Source organism: Sander vitreus, chromosome 2 (assembly GCF_031162955.1).
Source record: "Sander vitreus isolate 19-12246 chromosome 2, sanVit1, whole genome shotgun sequence".
Classification (NCBI taxonomy): Eukaryota; Metazoa; Chordata; class Actinopteri; order Perciformes; family Percidae; genus Sander; species Sander vitreus.
This window is the reverse complement of record NC_135856.1, coordinates 20,383,328-20,407,633: the sequence shown is the minus strand read 5'-3', so window position 1 is coordinate 20,407,633 and position 24,306 is coordinate 20,383,328. Positions and strand designations below refer to the sequence as shown.

At 43.8% G+C, this 24,306-nt stretch overlaps 1 protein-coding gene across 4 annotated transcripts in view; it reads left to right on the top strand.

Annotated features, from left to right (window-relative positions):
• The window catches only part of dlc1 (DLC1 Rho GTPase activating protein), a 93,611-nt gene extending 76,848 nt beyond the window's left edge, over positions 1 to 16,763 (top strand). For 2 of the 4 annotated variants that reach the window (XM_078260648.1, XM_078260666.1), the window contains 12 exons: positions 1,026 to 1,107; positions 2,516 to 2,579; positions 4,802 to 6,474; positions 7,251 to 7,430; positions 9,258 to 9,417; positions 10,376 to 10,583; positions 10,931 to 11,147; positions 11,643 to 11,757; positions 12,967 to 13,182; positions 14,185 to 14,402; positions 14,543 to 14,716; positions 14,840 to 16,763. In XM_078260648.1, the coding sequence (XP_078116774.1) occupies positions 1,026 to 1,107; positions 2,516 to 2,579; positions 4,802 to 6,474; positions 7,251 to 7,430; positions 9,258 to 9,417; positions 10,376 to 10,583; positions 10,931 to 11,147; positions 11,643 to 11,757; positions 12,967 to 13,182; positions 14,185 to 14,402; positions 14,543 to 14,716; positions 14,840 to 14,939 (3,407 nt within the window). In that variant the 3' untranslated portion in view covers positions 14,940 to 16,763. Of the gene's footprint in view, positions 1 to 1,010; positions 1,108 to 2,515; positions 2,580 to 4,801; positions 6,475 to 7,250; positions 7,431 to 9,257; positions 9,418 to 10,375; positions 10,584 to 10,930; positions 11,148 to 11,642; positions 11,758 to 12,966; positions 13,183 to 14,184; positions 14,403 to 14,542; positions 14,717 to 14,839 lie in introns of all 4 variants that reach the window. The other 2 variants (XM_078260639.1, XM_078260656.1) reach the window with 1 other exon arrangement.
• The last annotated feature ends 7,543 nt before the right edge of the window (positions 16,764 to 24,306 follow it).

The window sequence follows — 24,306 nt, the reverse complement described above, 5'->3', positions numbered from 1 at the left end:
GTTTTAAATACACAGTCACCGAAATACTCCCAACAATATTATGGTATGCCATGGGCATACCAGTTGCCCTTATGTAACTACAGGACGATGACAGAAGGACCAAGCTACCATTGTCAACGGGCCATTGCTTGTTGCCACTTAACCGTGAAAGGTTTCCTATTTGAAAGGAAGGCTCATTGTGTTTCTGCACAGGTGATGGGACTGTTTTTATACATACACAAACAGCAAGACAAAAATGTAAACCACAACCAATCACTATGCAGATTTTACATTCTCACTGGTTTATTGCTTGCAGCCCTCTCCACACAAGTAGGGATTTGTGCTGATGCATGACACATTTTTCCTTCCCTATATATAATATGTATTGTCTGTGCTGTCAAGATTATTGCCCCACTAAAGATAAGCAGAGTGATTGGCCTGATTCAGTACAGTAAGCTAAGGTGCTGGCAGCATTTTCTTATCAACTTTGCCCCCGGTGGTTTAGATGCAAGATTCCCATTTTGGGTTGGGCCAACGTTTTCCAGAAAACATCTTAAAATCTGTTCACCCATCCTGACCAGACCAGACTGTGTGCATATTCTTTATGATTTAAGGCACACCTTAACTGTGTGCCATTACTAATGCTGCGACTCAGTGAATAACAAGTGATCCTGTTACTGTAATGAGGTAGACTAGGGAGAAAGAAGGAGAAAAGGAAGTGGGACCTCTGAGCAGCGGTGGAGTACCTATTGTCATTCTTCAATCAATCCCCTGTTCTCTCCCTCTGTGCTCCACATCCCCCCTGCCTGCCGGGTCTGAAAGCTGCAGCTGTGTTTGTTTGGTCGGCTAAGACGCTACTTCCTCTTTTAGCATTTTGTGAAGGCTGTAGTGGGGGGGGGGGCAGAAGGTGGGACGGAAGGCCCTGGTGGGTGTTGGAGTGGGTTGGTCTTTTTGAGGCTAGGGATTGTATCTTTAGTTTTATCTGAACACATTGATCCAATCAGCGGCAGGGAGATGCCCACACTAATCAGACCCTCTCTGTTTAGATGCCCAGTTTCCCATCGACATCTCTTCAGTCACCAGAGACCACGACTTCCTCGATCGGGACGCTATTGAGGCTCTCTGCAGGTGAGATTACAAGTCATACTGAACCTTTCAACACAGCTTTTCGCTTTCTTTTGATGTTATGCGCCATTTTTCTTATTCTTCTTATTCTTTTTCAATCTCTCGTTTCCCCCGAAATGAAACCATAAGGACATGACTTCAAAAGGAGGCACGCTTTGGAAAGTTGCCGATAAGATGAAAGAATGACATGATAAGCACGTTGGAGCCATGTACTGTATCTTCTCTCTCCATTTACTTCGTCCACATCTGATTCCCTCTTTATCTTATTTTTCTTCGTACTCTGATAGTGTTTACCTCAGTCATTTTGTATCACATATCTCAAACCTACCTTTCACTGCTGGATGCTACAATCACGTAGTGCTCTCTAAATTCAGTCTTTCTTTTCATGTTAGAGGAGACATACGACGCTGCCTCATTTGCTAACCCACAACTGGTGAATATATTGTTTCAAAACTTTGTTTGTATGAAGTTCCAGACATCTTAGTCAGTGTATGTGAAAAAGGGCAAAATGGCAGTGAGTGTCATTGGAGGTTTGCATCCTAGTTGGTGTCCCTGCAATATTACTGCATTTAGCATATGAGGAGGAGGTAATGGCTCTTTAATGAAGTCGCCTCCTTCATCAAATTCCACCTCTCAGTAATAAACCACAGCAGGTGTCCCTCCATACATCTGGAAGCTATCATCTGAGTGATTCTTTTCTTGGCAGCCTTTTACCCCCTCCCCACACGCCCAACTCTCCCCCAGTTCCCATCCCTTCATCTCTCCATTGTTACATGATCTGCTCTAAAAGCTCTCTAGAGGATGGACCCCACCACCACCACCCTCTCTTCTCCAGGTGGCTGGGGGGATAAGCTTTCTGTCCCCTCCCCAACTTTTCGTCACCACGCCCTCTCCTTTTCTGTCTCACTCTCATTCTCTTCCCGCTTATGTGGAGATTATCCTTCAGCAGCTCATTAGCCAGCCTGGGTGCACCCAAGCTCACCCTCTGTCTTTCTCTTCCCCTCTTCTTTTTCATCCTGTTTCATCCTTTCTGCCATCATACATCCTCTTGGTGAAGAGAGGTTTGTGTTTTAGGAAAAATCAGGCAGCTGGAATATTTTAAGCCCATTTTAAATGTAACCTGTGTGTGTGTGTGTGTGTGTGTGTGTGTGTGTGTGTGTGTGTGTGTGTGTGTGTGTGCGTGCGTACGTATGTGCTTGGGTGCGTGCGTGCATGTGTGTGTGCGAGCGTGCGTGTGGTAAAATCATACTTAAACAACTTAACAAAGTGCACCCATTCATGCTATAGATTTCACCTGGGCTTTTAGCATTATACAATTGTCAGTACATGTTACTGAGGCGTTTCCAAATACTGTATCATCATGAGTTATTTTCTTTTAAAATAGCAGTTTTGTGTGTTTTTGTGTTTGCAGGAGACTGAACACCCTCAACAAGTGCGCTTTAATGAGACTGGAGATATCACCGCAAAGAAAAAGAGTAAGTAAACATGCACACACGTTAACTCCACACCTTTTTTGAAAAGCCCCTTTGCGAGTCTCCTCGACCACAATTGCATTCCCTCACCTCAACCGTCAGTTCACTCTTGGCCACAGGGCAAAGCTGTGTTTTTCTCTCATCTTGTTTAATGAGAAGGCACCTGTTGGGTTTATTTCTATATCAAGTGGGCTGTGAAGACCCTAGGGGGAAGGAGGATAGCTTTAATGTCTAAATGAAGGGGTTGCATTCATCAGGACCTTCCCCTTCTCAAGGCATGCTCCCCTTCTTTCTCTAAAACTTCCTCATAATTCTGGCTCACCCTAAAAGGAATTAGTATGCTGCTTTTGTGGCACTCTTGCAGAACGAACATCCACACATCTCCTGTCTGTGATTACACTAGTAAGGGTCTTTGAGTAAGTGCAATGCGGTATGTTTATAAGTAGCTTTTAAGATAAATGTAACACCACACTATTAGATTTCACTTTCAAGGAAGCAGGCCTCTTGAAAGAAAGGAGGATAATCTGTGAATATCCCAGTTTACATCATGTGTCTTTCAAGTAAACTTGTCTAGACTGACGTCCACTGTTACTTTGTGAGAAGAATTGCTTCTTTTTATACAGATTAACCTTAATTCCCAAATGGCCTTAAGTGATACATAGTAACATCCTTGTTCTGTGTGTGGTGGTATTCATTACGATGACCCTTTCTGTGTCACCTTTCATTTCAGGAGTCAACAAGAGTAGAGGAGTCAAGGAGGTTATTTGCCGTCTTTGTGGGATAAGAAACCCCCTCCTTAGACAGCTTAGGAATGCATTGACCTCGTCATGTCTTAAAATCCCCTCTCTCTTAAATCTCCATCTCCCTGTTTCTCATTCTTTCTGGTTTGTTCTTTTTATCTGTTGAATTGTAATAATAAATAGTTTTCATTTTGCAATCTCCTTGTGACGTTCAAAGCGCCCACCGTTGCAGTGAATGCTTTGGTGGTAAGATGGTTTGAGGATAAGATATCTCCAGAATGTTGATAAATGGTTGGCCAGTCACTGCACTAACATAACAAAAGTCTCTCTTGTCCTAAATTTTTTTGACTTTAATAAAAAAAAAAATCTGTACGTAGCAGGGATAGATCGCACTCTTTGTTCATTTTTAGTTGAGATTACATCATGTTTCCACTGCAAAACATATAACTAATGATGCCTGTATGTGGAGCCCATGTGAGCAGTGAAAATGGAACACTGGCACTCAACTAGTGGAACATGGATTTTGTGGATTTGATCATTTTTCTACTGGAACTTTTTATTCTACACTGCTAATTTCCTGGCATGTTTGTAAAGGGGGTTCTGATTATTGCTTTTAAAACCTCTCCAGCCAATTGCTTTCAAAGCCTGTATTTGTGTTTTGGTAAGTTCAGATGATAAATAGGGCTTTAGGAAGGTGAGGAGAAAGGGGTGGTAACATTTTGGCATTTGGTTTTATGAGCTTTGGTCCTCCACTGTGATTGGGAACTGTGAAGAAGTCTCCTTTGGAATCTGTTTTAGCTTGTGTGTACGTTGATTTGTGTTTGAAAAAGGGTGTATATTTCTGTCATGGATAAGGAATAAGGATTGACAGTAGCAGTGTATATGCACACACAAATGGGATAAAGACTATAGGGGGCAACGACCCCAGTCTGGTCGGCTGCACTGTGAGCTATGGGGGTCATAGTGGAATTCACTGAACTCCCTCCAGGGTCTGAGATAGATTAACCAAACTGGGGGAGGTGTGTGCATTTTGTGAAGGTGCATCATTTGACTGTGACCCAGTAATGGTAATTTTTTCTTTGTCTTATGTATGTATTGTCCATGGAGCCAGGAAGTGAATGAATCCTGTTTACTGGCTGTCCATGGGTATCTTTGCTTCATCAAGTCATATGCTTTACCACAGCACCTCAGTTTAAGATAATGTTACATAAAAGCATTGTCGTATTATGTTTACAATTAGGTAGATAGATAAATGGGAACAGAACGTGAATGCACACAAGACAAAGTGCAAGTGCAACAATTATAAAATAAATTCCCTAACTCCAGAAAGTTTCCTGGACCAAGGTGAGGAATGTTGGAAAAGAAATGGAAAACGTAGTGGTGCATAATGTCCTCTAACTGTTACTCTCCCTCCCTCTCTTTTTTCCGTCTCTTCTTGCTATTTCTTTCTCCCTGTCCCTTATCCCCTCCCTCTCCCCTATACAGAGTGAGGACTCCGATGAGGACGAGCCTTGTGCCATCAGTGGCCGCTGGACCTTCCAAAGGGACAGCAAGCGCTGGTCCCGTATGGAGGAGCTGGAGGTTTTTTCCACACTGCCCACAGATGCTGCCCCACCCCCATTCCCCAAGGACCAAGTATCCCAGAAAAGCAAGCTTGCCCTGCGTGAAGGCAATAGTTCAGAGAGTGTGCTGACTGATCTCAGCGAGCAGCCTGAAGTGGGCTCCATCCACAGCAACGGGAGTGGAGGAAGAGGAGAAGAGAAGAGCCATGGTGCCACGCTGACAAATGAAGCTGTACCCGCTGGTGCCACTCGTGCCAGCTCTGTAGCTAGCATGTGTTCGTCCTCGGGCACAGGTGGGTCAGGATGTGCTAATGAGGACTCTCTGTCCGATGGGATGCCTCCATCGCCCCTGGAGACACTCGGACAGTTCACCTTTGTTGTTAAAACAGCGATGGGAGGACTAGGAGGGAGTCTGGACAGAGGAGGTGGCAGCGGAAAAAGCACACGCTCAAGAGCTAAGAGCTTTCTCAAGAGGATGGAGAGTCTGCGGCTGCGCAGCGGCACCTCCTCCAAGAGAAAGAAGAAAGGGAGCACCAGTGGAGGGAAGATAGAAATCAGTGGCCCTGTCATCAAAGAGGGTCTGGATGATGACAAGCTGCAGAGTCTCAACTGTGTGGACATCTCCAGTATCAACCTCAACCAGAACCTCAATCACCTCCGCAATCCCACTCAGACTATGACACTTAACCGGAATCGCTCTGTATCCTACTCCACTCAGACCAGCAACGGCAGCACTGGAAGTACTGGGAGCAGCCAGTCCGAAGCTAGCAGTGGAAGCGCTGTAAGCACACCAAGCCCAGTGACTCGCGCTCGCAGCCACAGCATAGCGGCAGGCTCTAGTAAAAGAGGAGGAATGTATTTGGAGGGTTTCGATCCTTTCAGCATTCCCCAACAAGCTTCAGATCGACCGCCAACATCCCCACCCAAATCTGCGCCCCCTATCCCCTGCCAAGCTAGTAATGGGATGACAGTTGACGAGCAGAACCGCAGGAACAACTGCAGTGTTCGAGACAATAGCAAACAAGCTGAAGAAGAGGAAGAGGAGGGAGAGGACGGCATGATCTTCTTCTACTTACCAGAAGGTCACAAGCCTGGAACCTTCCCCAAAGCCCTGCAGGACGGGAGTTCACGCATTAACAATGGGAATGATAACGGGAACTCTGTGATCCTCAGGGGGCGGCAAAGTAGACGCCAGCGTCGTTGCTCTTCAGGCTCCGTCGACAGCCGGCTCAGTTTTTATGACAACGTCCCCTACACTGAGAGGGAGGAGGATGGAGAGGAGGAGGAGGGGGATGAACGCAAACTGGAGCAAGTGCTACAACACGTCAGCGGCCTGCAGCGGTTTGTTAATGCCTGGTCAGAGGCTGTGGCCGGCGAAGAGGAGGAGGAGGAGGAGGATGAAGAGGAAGAAGGAGACTCCGATTCAGCACTGGACTCAGCCTCCCCGTGCCCGTCCTCTCCTCTGCAGAACCGGCTGGAGGAGACAGAGAACGGAAGTGACCAAGACAGCACAGGAAACCCACTGGGGGAGGGAGAGGAAGGGATGAGAGAGAGAAGAGATTCTGGTGTTGGGGCATCTCTAACCAGAACAAGCAGGTCAGTGTCACCATTAAATGGTCAGTTCACTCAGATATACCGTTTTTAATTTTTTATTATCATTCTCACCTACCACTCATGGTATCTAGCCTCCACCCTATAATAATGGAGGTGAATTGAATTGTCTTTTTGGTGCTCACAGCATTAAAAAAAACTTCACTCACTATCTTTTTCATAGTGACTGTTTCTTCTGTAGAAAGTAGTTCCAATGAAAACCTACTTTTATATAACTTTTTATACTACTTTTTGCGGTTTGGGTGAAGTGATCCTTTAAGAGAGAAAAATTCAAGCTCATGCTTTTAATGGTCTTCTATTAAACCTGCCAAACATTACCTAAATGCATGGACAACAACACAATAGAAAGACAAACACTGAGCCACCAACAACAAAGGGTTTTCTATAGAAAGTGACAGCAAAGGATAAACAGGGACACGCTGAGACTTCTCACCTTACGTAATGGTGCTGGATACTCTCTGGAATGCTGCTTGGTCTCCATGGGGACTGTTGTTGTCCCTTTAGGAATCCACAGGCAGAATTACATTTGGGGGGAGTACGAGTGTTTTGTCTTTAAGACAGTCTCTTGATTAATGTGTACATAAATCCCTATAATCCTTAAACTGATCACTTGGCACATACTAAATACTGTGTGTGGCTTTGTGTTATTTTGTACGTACACAAAAGCATGACGTAGATCCCAAGAGTTAATCTTGTTGCTCTTTTTTTCAATCGCATCTCAATTTGTGCTCTCTCCTTCTCTTTCCCTGTATGTACTCCAGACCACAGAAACTCCGCTGGCCGAGCTTCCAGAACTCCCACCGGCCCAGCTTGGCCTCAGCCCAGCTCCAGATTAGCTGCCAGTCTGTGCTACAGATGAATCTACTCCAGAAGCTCTCCCTGCTGCAGCTCACTGCTCTGCTGGAGAGACACACCCCTACAAACAAACATGGCTTTAGCTGGTGAGTGGACTAGAGGAAACTGAAATGCTAAGGGACACAGGGAGGTTTGACAAGAAGGGGATTTCGTACAGTGATTGTTCGACACACACACACACCGATATTTTAAGGCTTGTTTTTCATGCGAAATGCCTTCGCTGGCTAATTGTTCCTCGTAAGCGATGCCCTTGAATTTATCCATTCAGCCATCCATCCATCCAACTGCTACCCCTCCATCCCACCTGTCTCCCAATCCCCACCATCTGCAGGTTGTTGTATAGTGTAGTGACGGCTGTCCACAGAGGTTAGGTTACACATTCTTTTCCCAGGCCCATAATTGCTGGGAAGGGGCGTACATTGTCTTTTTCTCAACGGGGCAATCATGGCAGTTCACACGCATGGTGTTACGAGAGCTGGAGGCTTGAAAGATCTGTTATCCCTCCACCACTAACTTCTCTCTATCACTAGACTGATCGGTCTGACCTCACTTTATATGCTGCTCATGATAATCCAATGGCACCTAATTTCCTCCTGTATCTGTTTAAGAGATTTTAGAGTCGCTTCCAACTTTACTTCTGCCTTCTCTTTTCGGCTGTATCTCTGCTGAAGTCAAATACTGGGGAGAAGTAGATAGGTTGTTTGAAAGGGAAGCCCTAAACGAAAAACTGTACAAAATACAACGTATGTAAACAAGACTTAACTTTGTTGAACAAACAATAGATTACTGGACATTCTTCACAGTCAAAATATGTAATACAAAAACATTGTACCCAGTATTACCTTTTTTAAAACATCTTAAGAAAGTTTTATACTCTTTTAGAAGGTCCAATGAGGAAAATTATTGCATACTTTTCTTGTGTTTTTCCACTTCCCCCGTTTCTTCTACCCAAGGCCTTCCTTGGACAGGAATAGAAGGCGTTATGACAGTCTTATGACAGGCTGGCACTCACTGAAAGACAGAGGCCACTTGTTGGCCGCTGGAGGCCCACACATATTCAGAATTCCGGGCCGGGATCATAATATGCTCCCTTTCCATTTTTTCCAAACTGTGGTTCTGAGAAGCGCTCAGAGTCTTGTGAACGGCTGCTCTTACAAAGACGAACTTGTCCTGAGTCACGCATAGCGTCTCCCTGCTAAACACACTCGCACCCATGCAGATAGATACACACAACCATAAATCTGTGGGTGCATTCTTGTGAAACAGTCAGAGTTGCATGCTTCAACTCTGGGGTTTGTGGTTATAGACTTGATGTTCACTTGCACCCAAATGCGCGCACACACACACACACACACACACACACACATGAATACACAGACACACATACACACAGAGTAACAAAGTGGGACAGACACTTTGTGCGGATGTATAAAGCAGTGGGACCCTCCCCTTTTAACACCCGTCCGTACATCCTACTCCCCCTCCTCTATTCTCCCCTCACCCTGTTTATCCACCCCTCTCATAAACCTAGAGACAGGCATCTACAGCTGCCTGGTTTCCTGCTTGCACAGGCATAACACACACACATTTAGGTAGCCAGGCTAATTCATTAGTAGTGATGTGATTTGGACTTGCAGGGTTTTACATTAAATCTGAACTAAACTACAGCCATTTGAAATATGTCTGAGATTGTTATTCTTCTGCAGAGCTGTTTCACCCTGATTATTGTAAGACATGTAGTTGATAACAAAGTAGGTTCTTCAAATAAGACCTAGTAAGAATGAAGACATGTTACGACATTGTTGACCTTTTTAAAGAAATCCTTTTACAACTGAATTCCTAAATTCTATAAAGTCAATATGTAGCAGATATTGATGAGATGGGTTTTCTTTTCTTGTGTGTGTATGTTGCAGGGCTGTGCCAAAGTTTATGAAGCGGATCAAGGTGCGCGACTACAAAGACAGGAATGTGTTCGGTGTGCCACTACAAGTCATCGTCCAGCGGACAGGCCAGCCCCTCCCTCAGGGCATTCAGCAGGCCATGCGCTATTTACGCAGCCAGTGCCTCGACCAGGTAACATAAAGTACACAAATAAACACACGCATATGGAGAGATTTGTATATAAACTTGTGCATATAATGTAATTGCAGTGTACATATACCGTCAAAGTCCCTGCCAGTCATGTAATTTAACTTTAGGTACGGTTTTCAGTTTACACAACTAAGAGAAAAAGCTTCTTTTTTTATGCTGCTGGAGTCACATAATATTTCAATTTTAGGACATCTACAATCAGGCAAATAATCATCCTTGATTTTTTAAACTGGGTGTTACATAAGATGGAGCAGTAAATTGAAAAAAAAGCCTGATATCCACTTAGTCAGTAGTTTCTTTCTCTCCTCTCTCTGTCACACAGGAGGTCTGGAGAGAGTCAAAATGTGCAGCTGTTAAGTCACCTGTGTTTGTCTGTTTAATCCAGAGACATTATGTGTGTGTGTTCATAAAGGACAGAAAGAGGGAGTAAGGAGAACGCAGGGCAAAGCCTTGTCTTTGAAAGCAAGACAAGGCGCCTCTGTTTGAAAGTGGAAAATGTTCAGGCTAGACAAGCCAATGGCCTTTTTTCCTTTTTCCTCCCCAACATTGCCATTTCATACAGCCTTAAAAGGCCACTGATGAGGTCCTACACAACATTCAGTGCAAGAATGCTGGCTGGGTGTCATGGGAGCTTCTTGTAAATACAGTCAACAGGCTCTGCTGTGATGTAACCGTGTTGACTGTAAGCCCTAGATTTGGGGATAAGTCAAGAATATTATTTTTCAATGATAACATCCTTTAGCTTAAAAAGATTTTTTTTTTGTATGTGCTTTTGGCACATGTATCATTTTTGATACGCCTTAATGATAGGATCAAACATTGTACCCATGGTAATACTGAGACTAATAAGGGATTTATAGTTCAAAGCTGACTTATCAGGTTTCTGTGTATGTATACATGATCTCACTCTTTTTCTCTTTGTTCTTCACTTTTTGTCCAGGTGGGTCTTTTCAGGAAATCAGGCGTTAAATCTCGTATCCAAGCACTTCGTCAGATGAACGAGGCGAGCGGCGCCGATGGGGGAGGAGTCAACTACGAGGGCCAATCAGCCTATGACGTTGCAGACATGCTTAAGCAGTACTTCAGAGATTTGCCAGAACCCCTGCTCACTAGCAAACTGTCTGAGACCTTCCTCCAGATTTATCAGTGTAAGAATACACACATAACGTACATTCAAAGTGTAAACAGAATATCTTCGAGTCTATACATGCCTTTACAGCGACACATCTGTAAGAGGATTCCGTGTTGGAATAAACAAGATGGTATTGTTTTAGAGCTGTAGATGCTTGCCTGCCATGAAGCAAGAAATTGTGAAACGATAAAAAGTCGACACAGATCCCATCATAGCTCATTCCTAGCAGACGCAGGGAAGCCCCATAGAAACGGACACAAAAAATATGACATCATGTAACATGCCAGTGTTTATTAGTCGTTTTCTGCATATAATATAAAAAAACAAAAACGAGCCATGACATCCTCTCCTATTCCTCTCCAGACATGCCTAAAGAGCTCCGTCTGCAGGCAGCGCGTGCTGCCGTGCTGCTGCTGCCTGATGAGAATCGCGAGGCCCTGCGGACGCTGCTGTGTCTGCTAAGCGACGTGACGGCCAGCGTGTCTGAGAACCAGATGACTCCCACCAACCTGGCTGTGTGCCTGGCCCCGTCCCTTTTCCACCTCAACACCCTGCGCCGCAAGGAGAGCTCCTCACCAAGGTGTGTGTGTGTGTGTGTGTGTGTGTGTGTGTGTGTGTGTGTGTGTGTCTCTACGCCACTGTAACCATCTCCTTTTTAACTATATCATTGCCTTTTTTTTTATTGCCATGACTGACACAGTTATTGTATTAGCAGCTTGCATAACACGTTATATGCTGTACATTCACAGAACAGGAAAGGGTCAGTCTAAAGAAACTAAAGAGCCGGATACTGTAGATGGAGGATAAAGACGAAAAGGGGAGAGAGCAAAGCTTGAGAGGGGAGGAAGGGAGAGAGACAGAGGAAATAGCGAGGTTACATAAACATCTTCACCCAATTAAGAAACGCATTATTTTTGTTCCACGTTTAGCCAGAAGAGGGTTCATCAGGTGTACAGTGCAAAACGTGTTCTTTCTTTCCACCCTCAACCCCTGGCCCTCTCTTACGTCCACTGTCTGGATGATGGATGCTGTTACTAATCTTGTCATCCTCTTTTCCCCTCTCCTTTGGTTAAAGGGTGATGAACAGGAAGCCAACACTGGGAAAGCCGGACCAGAGAGACCTGAATGAGAACCTGGCTGCCACTCACGGCCTGGCACACATGATCCAGGAGTGCAGCAAACTCTTTCGGGTCAGTAGTTAACAAGAAGTTAAATGAAAAAATGAAAAGCTCAAGATATCACATACAAAGATACATTCAGAATGGTTTACTGATCAAGATACATTTGGCAAACTGTTTGCTGACAGAACGAATGTCACCACTGGTTCACTGTACTGCGTCATTGCCAAACACCTTGTCTCCCTGTGTTTGTCCTGTAAACAAACATAGTCCAAGGTACATAACTAATTGATGCAATTCATGCTGTCATTTGCTCAAGCAATGTTATGATTACAAAAAGTAAATGTGCCAACCGTTTTTAAATGCCCCCATTGTGCAGAACTGGACTTAACTTCACGTCTCTGTCCATTTAAAGACAAACTCAAGCATTGATGAAAGAAGTTAAAATACAGCATAGTCCCACAAAAGCTGCAAACCCATGAATCCACCCCATCTAGTGTGGTTCTGTGTCCACTAGGAGAACATTTGAATGGATGAACTGGAAATAATCAGCAAACTACACTGTCACTAATCCAATTTCAATCCCATTCAGCCTCAAGCATTGCTCAGCCCAGTGCAATCTTCTCTGGCATGCTACAGTAAAGCCTAAGAGGCTGCATACTGTGGATCATTAGTGTTATGTTTGATTAGATCACTTCCTGGCTTCCTGTCATGGCCACATCACACAACAAGTTAACTCAATTACCTCGCAAATTATTTTCTTTAATTAGATCTGTATTTTGCTCGCGGAAGTTCATAGGAAGGAGGATGGCCTATGAAATAACGAGCCTTTTCTTATCGAATGAAAATCCTTTTCTTAGACTGTAATATTGTGAGTGTTCAATTAAACCTGAAAGATGACACATACAACCAGACAGAGAGAGAGAAAGCATGAGAATGAGCTCGGCAAACAAGAAGATGAAAATAGGATGTGGTGTGTTTCCATCCTTATTCAAGTTACGCTTAATACAGTTTTCCATTAATTAAGGGGGCATTAATGTAATAAGGGTGGGGATGCCTGACAAAAACAAAACATGAAGTAGAGACTTAGTGCTGATCACTCTTATCATAGGACATCATAGGACCCAAAAGGCTTACAAATAAATCTAATCATTCTCCCTTGTTAACAAAATCCAAATAAAAAATTTCAAATCAAACACATTTAACCATCATGCACCCTGGCGGCTCCAGCAACACAATGGAAAGGTGAGGCCTGACCCTCATCGTCCTCCTTTCCCACAGATCCCAGAGGAGATGAATCGCTGCAGGAACTCTTATGTGGAGCAGGCGCTGCTGCCGCGACGGCTGGAGGACCTCGCAGGTGAAGAGGCCGGGCAGGGGGGGTACAGGGCCTACCTCCAGAACAGCCTAGACGCCCTCCTCAAAGACGCCAAGGACAAGTTTAAAGGTTATGACAGCTGCTCCACACCCGAGCATGTCGAGCTGGCCTGCAGGAAGGTAAGCCCACGTGTTTATTCGTCAGCTCACTAATAGTTCATTTTAGAAAGACAAATACTGTCTCATCTGTTCAGTCCATGTGGCTGATTTCTTTCAGTGTGTTTGTTTGTGGCAGAGGGATTCATGAAAGATGAATTAATGAGAGAAAAAACTGATCATCAGTCAATCTGTCTTTAGTGTGTAAACAAGCCACCATTCGTCTTTTCAACTATTTGTGTTTCCTGTCTTCTCCTTCTCTCTTTATGTCAGCCTTTCCCTGCTTCTCTAAATATTGAGTGGAAAACCAGCAGTTAGGGTTTCCTGTATAGAAACACATCCGTGTGAAACTAGCCTGGCCCCTGACTTCTCATTCCCATCCCAGTACTGGACTCTATCCCAGAATGACATCAGCCTGACATAGACACACACACACACACACACACACACACACAAACATACACAACCTCACCATTATCCCAGGCCTACATTTCCTGTATCTGGTGTGCAAGGGCCCTGTATGAGGTTTATCTTTTCCCCAGTTTGAGAGTCACAAGGCGCAGAGTGTTCTTTATCATCTGACGGCAGAACGAAGCAGCTGTTTTGGCTAAAGGCCATTGGGAGGGTTTGAAACACAGCCTGACTGTTGTGCATGAAAAGAAGATACTTGATCTCAAGTATTTAACATCTCACATTGTGACAGATTTCGATAAAGGTTTATCTAATCATTCACTTAGCCGTGAGAACTCTGAAACATCCTTTTTTGAATGTAAGAATTGCATCACAATACACATATATGGAGAGAAATGATCAAAGTTAAATATAGGCTAGGCTTACCTTCAGGCGTCCCTGCGAGGTGTTGAAGCGTTGACATTTGTCATCACTACCAATTTCCCTCTCCCTTTATTTCCTGTCATCCCTCTGCTTTCGTCTATCAAATAAAGACATAAGATGGAGCACAACTAATTAGCATTTTAAAAAAGTACTGCCTGTTAAGTTGTCAGGTCTTTCCATGTGTTTCTTCAGGTGCACGATGGCTTCCCACTGCGGCTGTGGAAGGTGACCGTGGAGGTGCCTGCGAGTCCTGAGGAGGTTCTGACACGAGTGCTGCGGGAGCAGGGCTACTGGGACGAGGACCTGCTGGAGAGCCGGGTGGTGGAGACCCTGGATGAGAGGACGGAGGTCTACCAGTATGTCAGGAACAACATGGCTCCACATCCCACCAGAGACCACCTGGTGCTCAGGTAGACATGAGCCCATTTTCCTTCTCTTCCTCCCTGTCTGTCTCACTTCTCCCTTTGTCGTCATCTTCTTGTGATGTTTTGGTCTAATTTAAGGTCTTTTTTTTTTTTTTGAAATCCAAATGTTTTTCTTCCTCTACCAGAACATGGGCAACAGACCTGCCAAAGGGAGCGTGTGCACTGGTGTGTACCTCTGTGGACCATGAAGGCGTACCTGTTGTAGGCGTTCGGGCCAATGTCCTCACCTCACGCTACTTCATCGAGTCCTGTGGAACCAACAAATCCAGACTCACACATATTTCCAGGAACGACTGCAGGTAAGTGAATTACTGACAGGAGCAAAGGCAATTTGGAGACTATATTAAGTCCTAGCTTTGTGGTCATTCATTTTCTTTTAGCTGGTGACACGATTAGCTAACACTCTTTCGGCTTTTTCTTAGGGGTCGTTTCCCAGAGTGGTACAACAAACTGTATGGACACTTGTGCGCTGCTGAGGTGGCACGGATACGTGACTCATTCACCGTGCCCATAGACAAATGAGAACGCAGTGTGCAATCTGGCCAACAACAGACTCCACAGCTCCTTTGGACCATAATTTGGATCCTACAGAATGACTCATTCCACCCATTATGAGCAGAGAAGTAGATGGGGTCCAAGCCTCTTAACACTCACTTTTAAAGGACAAATCCTGGATCCTGGATTGAAGGACTTTTTTTGCTCTGATTTTATAACAACAGACTGATGTTATCGTTTAAAACTTTTCTGTTGGGGCTCTTAGTGTGCTGCCAAGAGGACTCGTGTCACACAAACATTTATTTGGGCCAAAGGACATAATGTCGCTGATACAGGATGTGAGGTTTAAACTTTATCCAAAGGGTGCTATTGCTTCTGAGAAGCAACGGTGTGTGTGTGCGCGCGTGTGTGTGCGTGTGTGTGTGTGTGTGTGTGTGTGTGTGTGTGTGTGTGTGTGTGTGTGTATGTGCACAAAGAGTGTTCAAAGCAACAAACGGTTAATAAATACATATTCCTCGCACTGGTTTCCAGTGGCAGCATAATGTGTACATACAGTATTCTGTTCACAGTAATGGTTTGTGTCCATCTTGTGTTGCCTCTATCCTTCTGTATCCTGTTACAGCAAGGCACAGGAGGAACAGTAGACAACATTATGGTCATTTGATTGATGAATCCATGGGTGAAGAAAGATGTGAATGTGCTGGTAATATGCAGAGTGAGTAGACGGGATATAGCGAGATGACAGGCAGGGTTTTAGTGTTTCAGTAGAGGAAGGCAAAGACAGGAATCGGTGGCTGGCACACCAAAAAGAGAAGGAACGATCAAAGAAACAGCCTAATTTACTACTAACATACAAATAGATGTCTCCTCATTTTGTTCTTGAAGATTAGTCACTGCTACTACTGATAAATTGGCTTTTTGTACTATGCCTTGTTCAAAAGCCAATTTATCAGTTAGAGCTCGCCAGGAACTTTTTGTTTGTGACTGAGGCTTAGTTTTAGAGACGGAGAACGTTACATATTTTACAGGATCACATCAACAAAGCTAGAATTTAAGACCAACACATCCACAATAATGGACCAAATAGTTTAAAAGCTAAAACAAGTAGCTTTTCCATATTAAGCTCTTCCTCCCTTGTTGTTAAGAGCACAGTCAGATCGCTTTTTCTTTCATTGTTTTAGGCCAGATCACTTGTATACGTCTAAAAAAAAAAAATATATATATATATACAGATTTCACAATTATTTGGATGTACATGAGAACAGAAAAAGCAATGTACTGTTCTAACTTGCAACAGAAACCTCTGGCTAGTCCTAAAAAAGATGAGAAAATGGTCCTTTTATAAAGGTGGAGATTTTACAGGTTTTACTGTAAAGAACAGGGCAGATTGAATGTTTGTGAGGTTTCAAAGGAAGGAAAACTGTCTTTGTGTAGGCTTCTTTCTCTGTACTGTCTTGGCAGTGTTTAAAAAGAAGTAAGAGATTTAGGTCCTCATAACCTTCTTTATTCATAAAACTCACGCTTCAATCTGAGGATGCGCATTTTTCGTGTTGAGTTGTATGATTAATTCGCTAAGCCATTGTTCATGTCGTAAATGTTCGTACCTTTTAACTGTGTCTCTGCCAAATAATAACGCATGACAATTGCAGTTAATTTAAAACAAATATATTTATACCTCAGATATATGTTTGTTTTGTATCATGCCATTTTATTTTATTTTATTGTAAATGTTAAGCTTTGTGTTGCAGAAATGAACAAATGTTTTATCTTTTTTATTAATATTATTTCTGTACAGGTTAATCAAAGTGCACTATTAAAAGTATTAAAATAAAAATAAAAATGTTTCATTTATATGTTTGCACTACAGTTTGTTCTGTGTGCCTACACCTTCTCAGAGCCAAACTTAACTCAGACCACATCTGCCCCTTTCTGTGTCTCGCCTTCATTCCACACCAATAAATCCACGATTGTGGCAGAGAGGCGTGAGCTGCGTGCATTATGGGTATCAACTGGCTTGGTAGATGGTGATCTCACTCATCCTGTTTCCTACATAACAGTTCTAAATGAATTCAGCTCTGTTGCAGTTTCTTAAACGTATTCTGTGCACATACATTAAAAATCAGTTTATTGTCGATTTCCACACCCAAGTATTGTAGATGTTGTACCACAGCTGGACTGGTCTAGACCTGGCAGACTCAACAAGGAGGGGGGCAGTCATGTGGCAAAGAGGGGGGTACAAGGGTCAGAGTGGGTGCTAATGTACCCCTTTATGTTTTTAATCACTTGATATAACAAGAAGTAGCCACACGTAGGAGGAAAAACTTCTTCTCCGTGCACATACTGTACAAACGTGTCACTTGTTCACGCTTTGCTCTTATTAGAATTATTATGATCTATAAAGTTAGGCTTTGTATTTACATAACTCAAGGACGTTACTTTCCACGTCTTTCACAAGTGTTAACTTGACTGTGACAGAACACAGCCAACTTGAACCAAGACAATGCATTTACATTTTGTGCTGGCATACTCACTTTATTTTCTGGTGGACCATGAACACTTCATGTAGTCTAGGTAGTAGAGGTCTAGGAACTAGAGATTAACCAGAGCCTCCAGAAGACTCACACATGAAACCACAGAATTAGTAATGTGCATTCAACAGATTTGTCTTTACTATTTGTTTGAATAATAGACAATGATAAACCTTTACAGTCAAACTGTCCATCTCTCTTTTGTTTTCTATCTATTTTCTTCTACGTGTCTGCCTTCTCACTACAAATGCTGGTATGTTTTTGCATGCACATTTGTATGTATTTGTGCTGGGAACCCAAACACCTCTGGGAGAGTATGCAGGGCCAGATAAGACTGACCAAGAGTCAGCACAAGGGCTGCATTCCTGCACTGTTGTTTGAGAATCAGACACAGAAGGTTTCCCACATTGATAAATGAATACAAACGTGTGTGTGTGTGTGTGTGTGTGTGTGTGTGTGTGTGTGTGTGTGTGTGTCTTCTTCCAGTTTGTCAATATTTTTTAATGCTGTACTCAGTTTGCATACCAGGTGTGATTTTTTAATTCGTCTTTTACATTTTTTTTTTTATAATTGGGGGGGCTTGCATTCTTTTTTCCTCCTGGACCAGAGATTATCAGCACCACTAGTCTGAGTTTTTTTAAATGAATGAGGGAAAGGGCTGAAAGATGACAGCAGGCCTCAACAAACTGCGAGGCTAAAGGGCAATAAACTAATGAAATTGTGCTAACAATCGCATTTTTCTGCATCTACTTGCACATGCTCATTAGTCTTCATTGTGTTTTTGCCTGGCATATGCACAAAACAGTTGACACCACGCGGGCTATCCGGCTTATTACAGATCGTAAATTATTTATCACATCATATTGTGCAGTTTCTGTCACACCAGAGTGTGAAAGGATGACCCAAATGCAGGAGACCAGTCAGACAGGTTGATAAAACAAAAAGCGAGCTTTAATAACAAAAGTGAATCCAAAAAGACAGGAAATATTAAACACTGGAGAAGTAAACTCTAGGAAAAATAACACTGGGAGTCAGGAACAAAAGCAGGCAAGAGAACACTAATTACACAAGGAAAGGAGGGTGGAAACGAGCAACAGGTGACATGAGGGCTGAGGATGACTAGGTGAAACACATCAGGGCGGGCAAACAGTCACAAAGGCGGGAAAAGACACAAGGCAGGAAGTAAATCAAGACATGACACATGGGAAGAACCTACAAAATAAAAAAGGAAACTAATCAAAACCCAGGCTCATGATAAGTTTCCCCTGGTGTACGCACTAACACGAGCAGTGACTAGTCGTGTTTGGTCACAAGAAATCAGGCATGCCAAATATCTAACAGGAACTCTGGGACATACATGTCCATGTGTAGGCTAATGCTCTGATGGATTCCTTGGTATTATTGCGGCAACAGAATTGGTATGTTACACTGATAACACCGTGTTTTAAGAGTCAACATGTAAAAGAGCAACAGAGAATTTAGTCACACATTGTTTCTACAGTTTACCGCATATCATTCCACATACTGGCCCTCATTTATGTAACGTGCGTACGACCAAAAACAGGCGTAGGACGGGCGTACGCCGATTCCTACGCAAAGCAAGGGATTTATCAATTTGAACGTGAGCGTAGGCTGCGATAAAATCTCACGTCTGGTCTGAACTCCTGTACGCAAGTTTTCGAGTCAGTGTGGACTTGCGGTGCAGCATATAAAAAGTTTAACAGGAGAAGGAGAAGTCATCAGTTGATTACTTATCAGCAATGGCAGATCTGGCTCTTTTAAAATACCTCTATTCGCCGGTACAACAGAGCACACGTACGCACACGGGCCACGGTGGAGCGCTCCATCGGCTTGATTAAGGGCAGATGGCTCATGGTCTTGCATCAGCGGGGGGACCCTACTATACACGGCAGAAAAATTCTGCAACATTGTTTTAGCCTGTGGGGTTCTGGAGCCAGATGACCCGATGCCCAGAGAGCAGTGTCCAGCACAGCTCCAACTGGGGCTATAAGAATGAGACAGGATATTATTCCTCGCTTTTAAAAGGTATATTGTTATGTTTGGCAATAATACTCAATACAGGAAACATGACGATGCACAACATTTTTATTTATTCTTCAGGTTTTCGTTTCTCTTTTAAAGTGTCGTTAATGGCCACAAGTGAACGATTTATTTCTGCCGTTGACCGATATATTTCGGCTTGTTTTTCCAGCCCCTCTGCTGTCAGGAGACAGGGTCGGGGTGGTGGTCCTGCACGGGGGGGCGGAATACACGCGCTCTCCCTCACAGTTCTGACTCATGAAAAAAACACGAGTAAAATAAAAGACACTGCATAAACTCCACTACTGTGTGTTTATTTAAATATACTTAAACCACGTAGGCCTAAGAGATTGCAATAGAAGCCTGTATATTACTATGGGGACTATAGAATACATATGTCAAGGATGTATAAATCTATCTATAAATTGCAGGAACGTCTGTCTGTCTGTCTGTGTGAGTGTGTGTGTGTGTGTGTGTGTGTGTGTGTGTGTGTGTGTTATGCGCATATCTTTCGAACCGTTAGTCCAATGGATTTCAAACTTGACAGGTGTCTTGCTGCGGACACGAGTAAGTGCAAGTTTGACGTTGTTTAGATTAGAAATGCAAAATATATTGTCGGTAAAAGAAGCACACATTGGCTTTTGCCGCTCTAGCCGCTGGCCACTCCCCCTCTCACACTGCACACTGACTGAGCTCAGCGCAGGACCAGAGACAGAGAGGGTCGAAGAAAGCAGCGGAGCTTTGGCAGCTAAAATTGGAAATACACCTCAGACCCACAAAAATGTGCAAAGTAGTACTACTTTTAATTCCCGAATTTAAGGACGTTTCAGAATCCCACACATGCAAAGCACAACCACAGACAACAAGTGGCCCACAGAGCGTGATGCCACTTATAGGCAGGCTATCTATCTAATTAAGCGAGACGTATCTGTATGTATGTGTGTCCATGTTTGGGGGGAAGGTAACCTGAACATCACACGCAGACGCCACATGCAGAACGCTTTACAAGAGCAGGGGGTGGGGGGTGTTACAGCCTTTGACTCTTTTCCTGCGTTTATTATGCATTTATATCTATTAAATTGCTGTGAGCTGGCAGAACATAACGTAATCTCGGAGATTATTCCTTCACAGCGCTGTGCAAAGTGAGAAAATCTCAGAGTTGAAACGGGCAGACATAGCACCCTGGGTCGGGTTAATTAAGTCTACTGCTAAATTAAAACACTAATAACATTTCCGTCGCCAAAATACCCCCGCGAATCAAATCCATACTTCACTTTTAACCATCAAGCCACTAAACCTGTATGGAAATGAACACCTCTGCTGAAGTGTTAAATTCGTTAACGATCATACGACAAGAGCTCTCTCTCTCTCTCTCTCTCTCTCTCTCTCTCTCTCTCTCGACGAACGCAGATATGTGCTGATTAGCTCTCATAATGGGCCAGATGGGTAGCACACTGCCATGAGTCCATGACGCTAATGTCTGATTACTCCACATTGTCATTGTGATATTTTGTGATTACATTCTGAATCTGCCCCGTTCTCTGTCAGGTAAATACAGTTGTAGGTAGGCCTACAATGTCTTCCTCTGATGTAGACGTAGCCTACACTGTAAGTCAGTAGTAGGCTATAGGCTACAGTGGAGTAAGTGGTTTGGGGTCCTTCTGTAAGTAATTTTGGGGTACAATTTGGTTTTGAAGAATTCTACAAGCCACAATACCACAGGCCAAGCAATCGCCCATTCCAAACACACATTTTCAACAGGCTCTGTACTAGTTAAATAAACTTCAGCTGGAGTCCGATTTACCACGGCAACACTGTTCACTGCATCAGTGATCTCTTTCCATTCCGCATTCTTTCTACAGCCTTTAATAACAGCTTTCAGGCTGCCAAATCTACAAACGTAAGTGCAAATGAACCTGAGATATCAGGGTTTCAATCTCCACCTCTGAAAAGTGCTGCTTCTTAGCCGGATTACGTCTCACCATGTCGTAAATTGTAGGGGTGAGGCCTCAAAACCCAGAATACATTGGGGCGTGATATTTAAATTACGATCGTTTCCAGCCGCTGCATTTATCAATGTACGACCATTCTTACGCTCTGATTGGTGTGATACGAACGTTTAATGAATCACACGTGAAGCCTGTCGTAAGAGGATTTCTGCGCTCATATCTGCGCTGGTTTCTATGTTAGGTTGATAAATGAGGGCCAATATCTCCATATTCCAGAAATTCCAAAGGCTAGAAGTAACCTCCAAACAAGGTTGGTGGACACACACACACACACACACACACACACACACACACACACACACACACACACAGTGTAGTTGTTTTAATGACCTAATCACTGTGTGCCACATGCGGTGGGGCCAAATTCAAATCCCACAGATGTGGTGTCACAGTCCTGATATGGCTGTTTATTATCCTTCACATATTTTCTTACCTAACCTCTGTGGCATTTGCTCATAGGTTAAATAAGCAAATATTTGAAGGATAGTGTGTGGCACTATCCAGCCAGCTGTCGCCTTGTTGAAATGTGTCAGGCCAAACACAAGGGGTCACTAATGTAATTTCAAGTCACAACTTCATTTCTGTTTTATTGTTCAACACTGCCCTCCTGTGATCGTTTGGAAAAGGGTTTACATGCTCACCCACAACACTGGCTCCACACTCTCTTAAGAATTGCAATAATGTGCTAAGCCACCAAAACACACGTCTTACAAAATATATATTGGCTTGCTTCTTCATGTTTAGTTTTTTATTTGCATTTTACAGGTGACACACAATCACTGAAGATAGGTCATTCTGTATTATTCAAATATACAAATTGAAATGAAATGATGATGAAATGAATTTAAAAGCATAGTGTTGTTGTCACTAAGCACACTTTGTGCCTTTTATAATCTAAAATAATGTTCAACTATGCCTAAAGACACAAAAATGTGTCAAACAAAAAAAACGGAAATCTGATGGATTAGAAAATTATCCTATATTTTGTTGTGTCTACCTTTTTATAAATGTTTTATGCTGAGTGCAGACCTTCGCCAAGGCCTGCCCTATCTCACAATGTTCATGCAGTGTGAATTTTCACAGTTGGGAAGTAATTTTTCAGATTATTTTGACACCACATAAACACAGCACAAGTGCCTTATTTCACAATGTTAAAACAAGTGAAAATTGATTTGATAATTTGTGTGTGGCCAGTAGTTTTTCTGTAATCCTGTAATCCAGACAGATAGATAGATAGATAGATAGATAGATAGATAGATAGATAGATAGATAGATAAATAAATAAATAAAGACAGGTAATACAATGATAGTTATGTATTGTAACTCCAGATTCTATGAGTATAGGCGCAGCCCTCTAAGAGCTGTCGCTATTGGGTTTATCCCTTCGTGCATGCGCAGTCGTGAAGCTTTTCTTTCCCGCCCTTGCGCCCAGCACAGGCCTCAACTACGTCCGCAGATACTGTATATTACAGGTGCGGAGCAGCTCTGCTCCCAACATCAGCATTTTCTTCAACCATATGTTAGTGGAGCAGATGGCCCGAATCTTAGAGGACGGCGCCTATACTCATAGAATCTGGAGTTACAATACGTAACTATCGTTCTATTTCATATAGGCTTTGCCCTCTAATAGCTGTCGCTATTGGGTTAAGGGCGAAGCTGATGTAGTCAATGCCACCTGCGACACAGTGTCCACAAGCAGAACATAGACTAATTCCTCTTCTTATTTGCACTGACAAGTCAATGTATCAAATAATATATTATTCTGATAAAAGCTTGTCATGATTATGAATTGGCCTAATAGTGATTGTAAGACCCAAATCATGATTGTGGGAGTGCATTATTAATGATAAATTGCTATCATGATTAACAATTACGGAACACCCGCATTCCCCTCAGCCACCCAGTGCAGGAGGGATGGGGACCTCCTCCGCCTCCTCCGTGTCGTTGCCATGAGACGGAGGAAAAAAAAACCCTTGAGGGAAAACACCTTCAACCAAAAAGAGCTCATTAAAACTTTCGCCGTAAATGAAGGGTTTGGCTGTAAAGTGGCCGCGCTCCTTTCCCCTCTAATGGAGAGGCAGGACAGTGAAACCGACAGCGCGCATAAATCACTCACCCTCTTAGCTGACGTCAAGGCAAGGAGAAGCGCTGTTTTTAGTGACAGCATCCTGAGAGAGGCTTGTGCCAGAGGCTCGAAAGGAGGTTTCCCCAGAGCTCGGAGTACCAGGGCTAAGTGATGGAGCTCTGTGTGCTTGTGTGGGAACGACTGTCTTGTTGTCAGCACCAATGTTCAATGGGAACAAAAGCTGCTTGGTTGAGGGGAAACTGCTCTTTAGATGGAGGGAAGTGGTCCTTAAAAGGGCCGTTGTGGTTCTAGCTCTCAACCGGGGTGAGACAGACATTCCGTGCACCCCATCATTGCCACTGTCGCCGCTGCTTGTGGGGTGGCTCGGGGTGTGGGTTGGTTCCGGCCCCGTGAAGCCTGCCGGTTAGGTGGAGCAGGCTGCTGCTGTGGGGGAGTAGGGCGGGGTGGAGGAGTGGAGGCTGAGGCTTGGGAAGATGCAGCCGCAGCAGAGGCTGCGGGGCTTCTCCTCTAGGGCCGTTGTCGTGGTGCCGGCGCTGTGGCGGGAGTGTCGCCCTCCAGGAACCGAGCCTCCGTAATCTCTCTGCTTCCTCAGCCGCCTGGTGCATATGAGACGTAGTTGTCTGTAGGCGGGGCCCAAATAACCCATTGGGGGCTATGGGGCTGTCCAGGAGCTCACGTCTGACCTCCACAGGTAGCTGCGACGTGGAGCCAGATGTTGCACTGGGCCACCG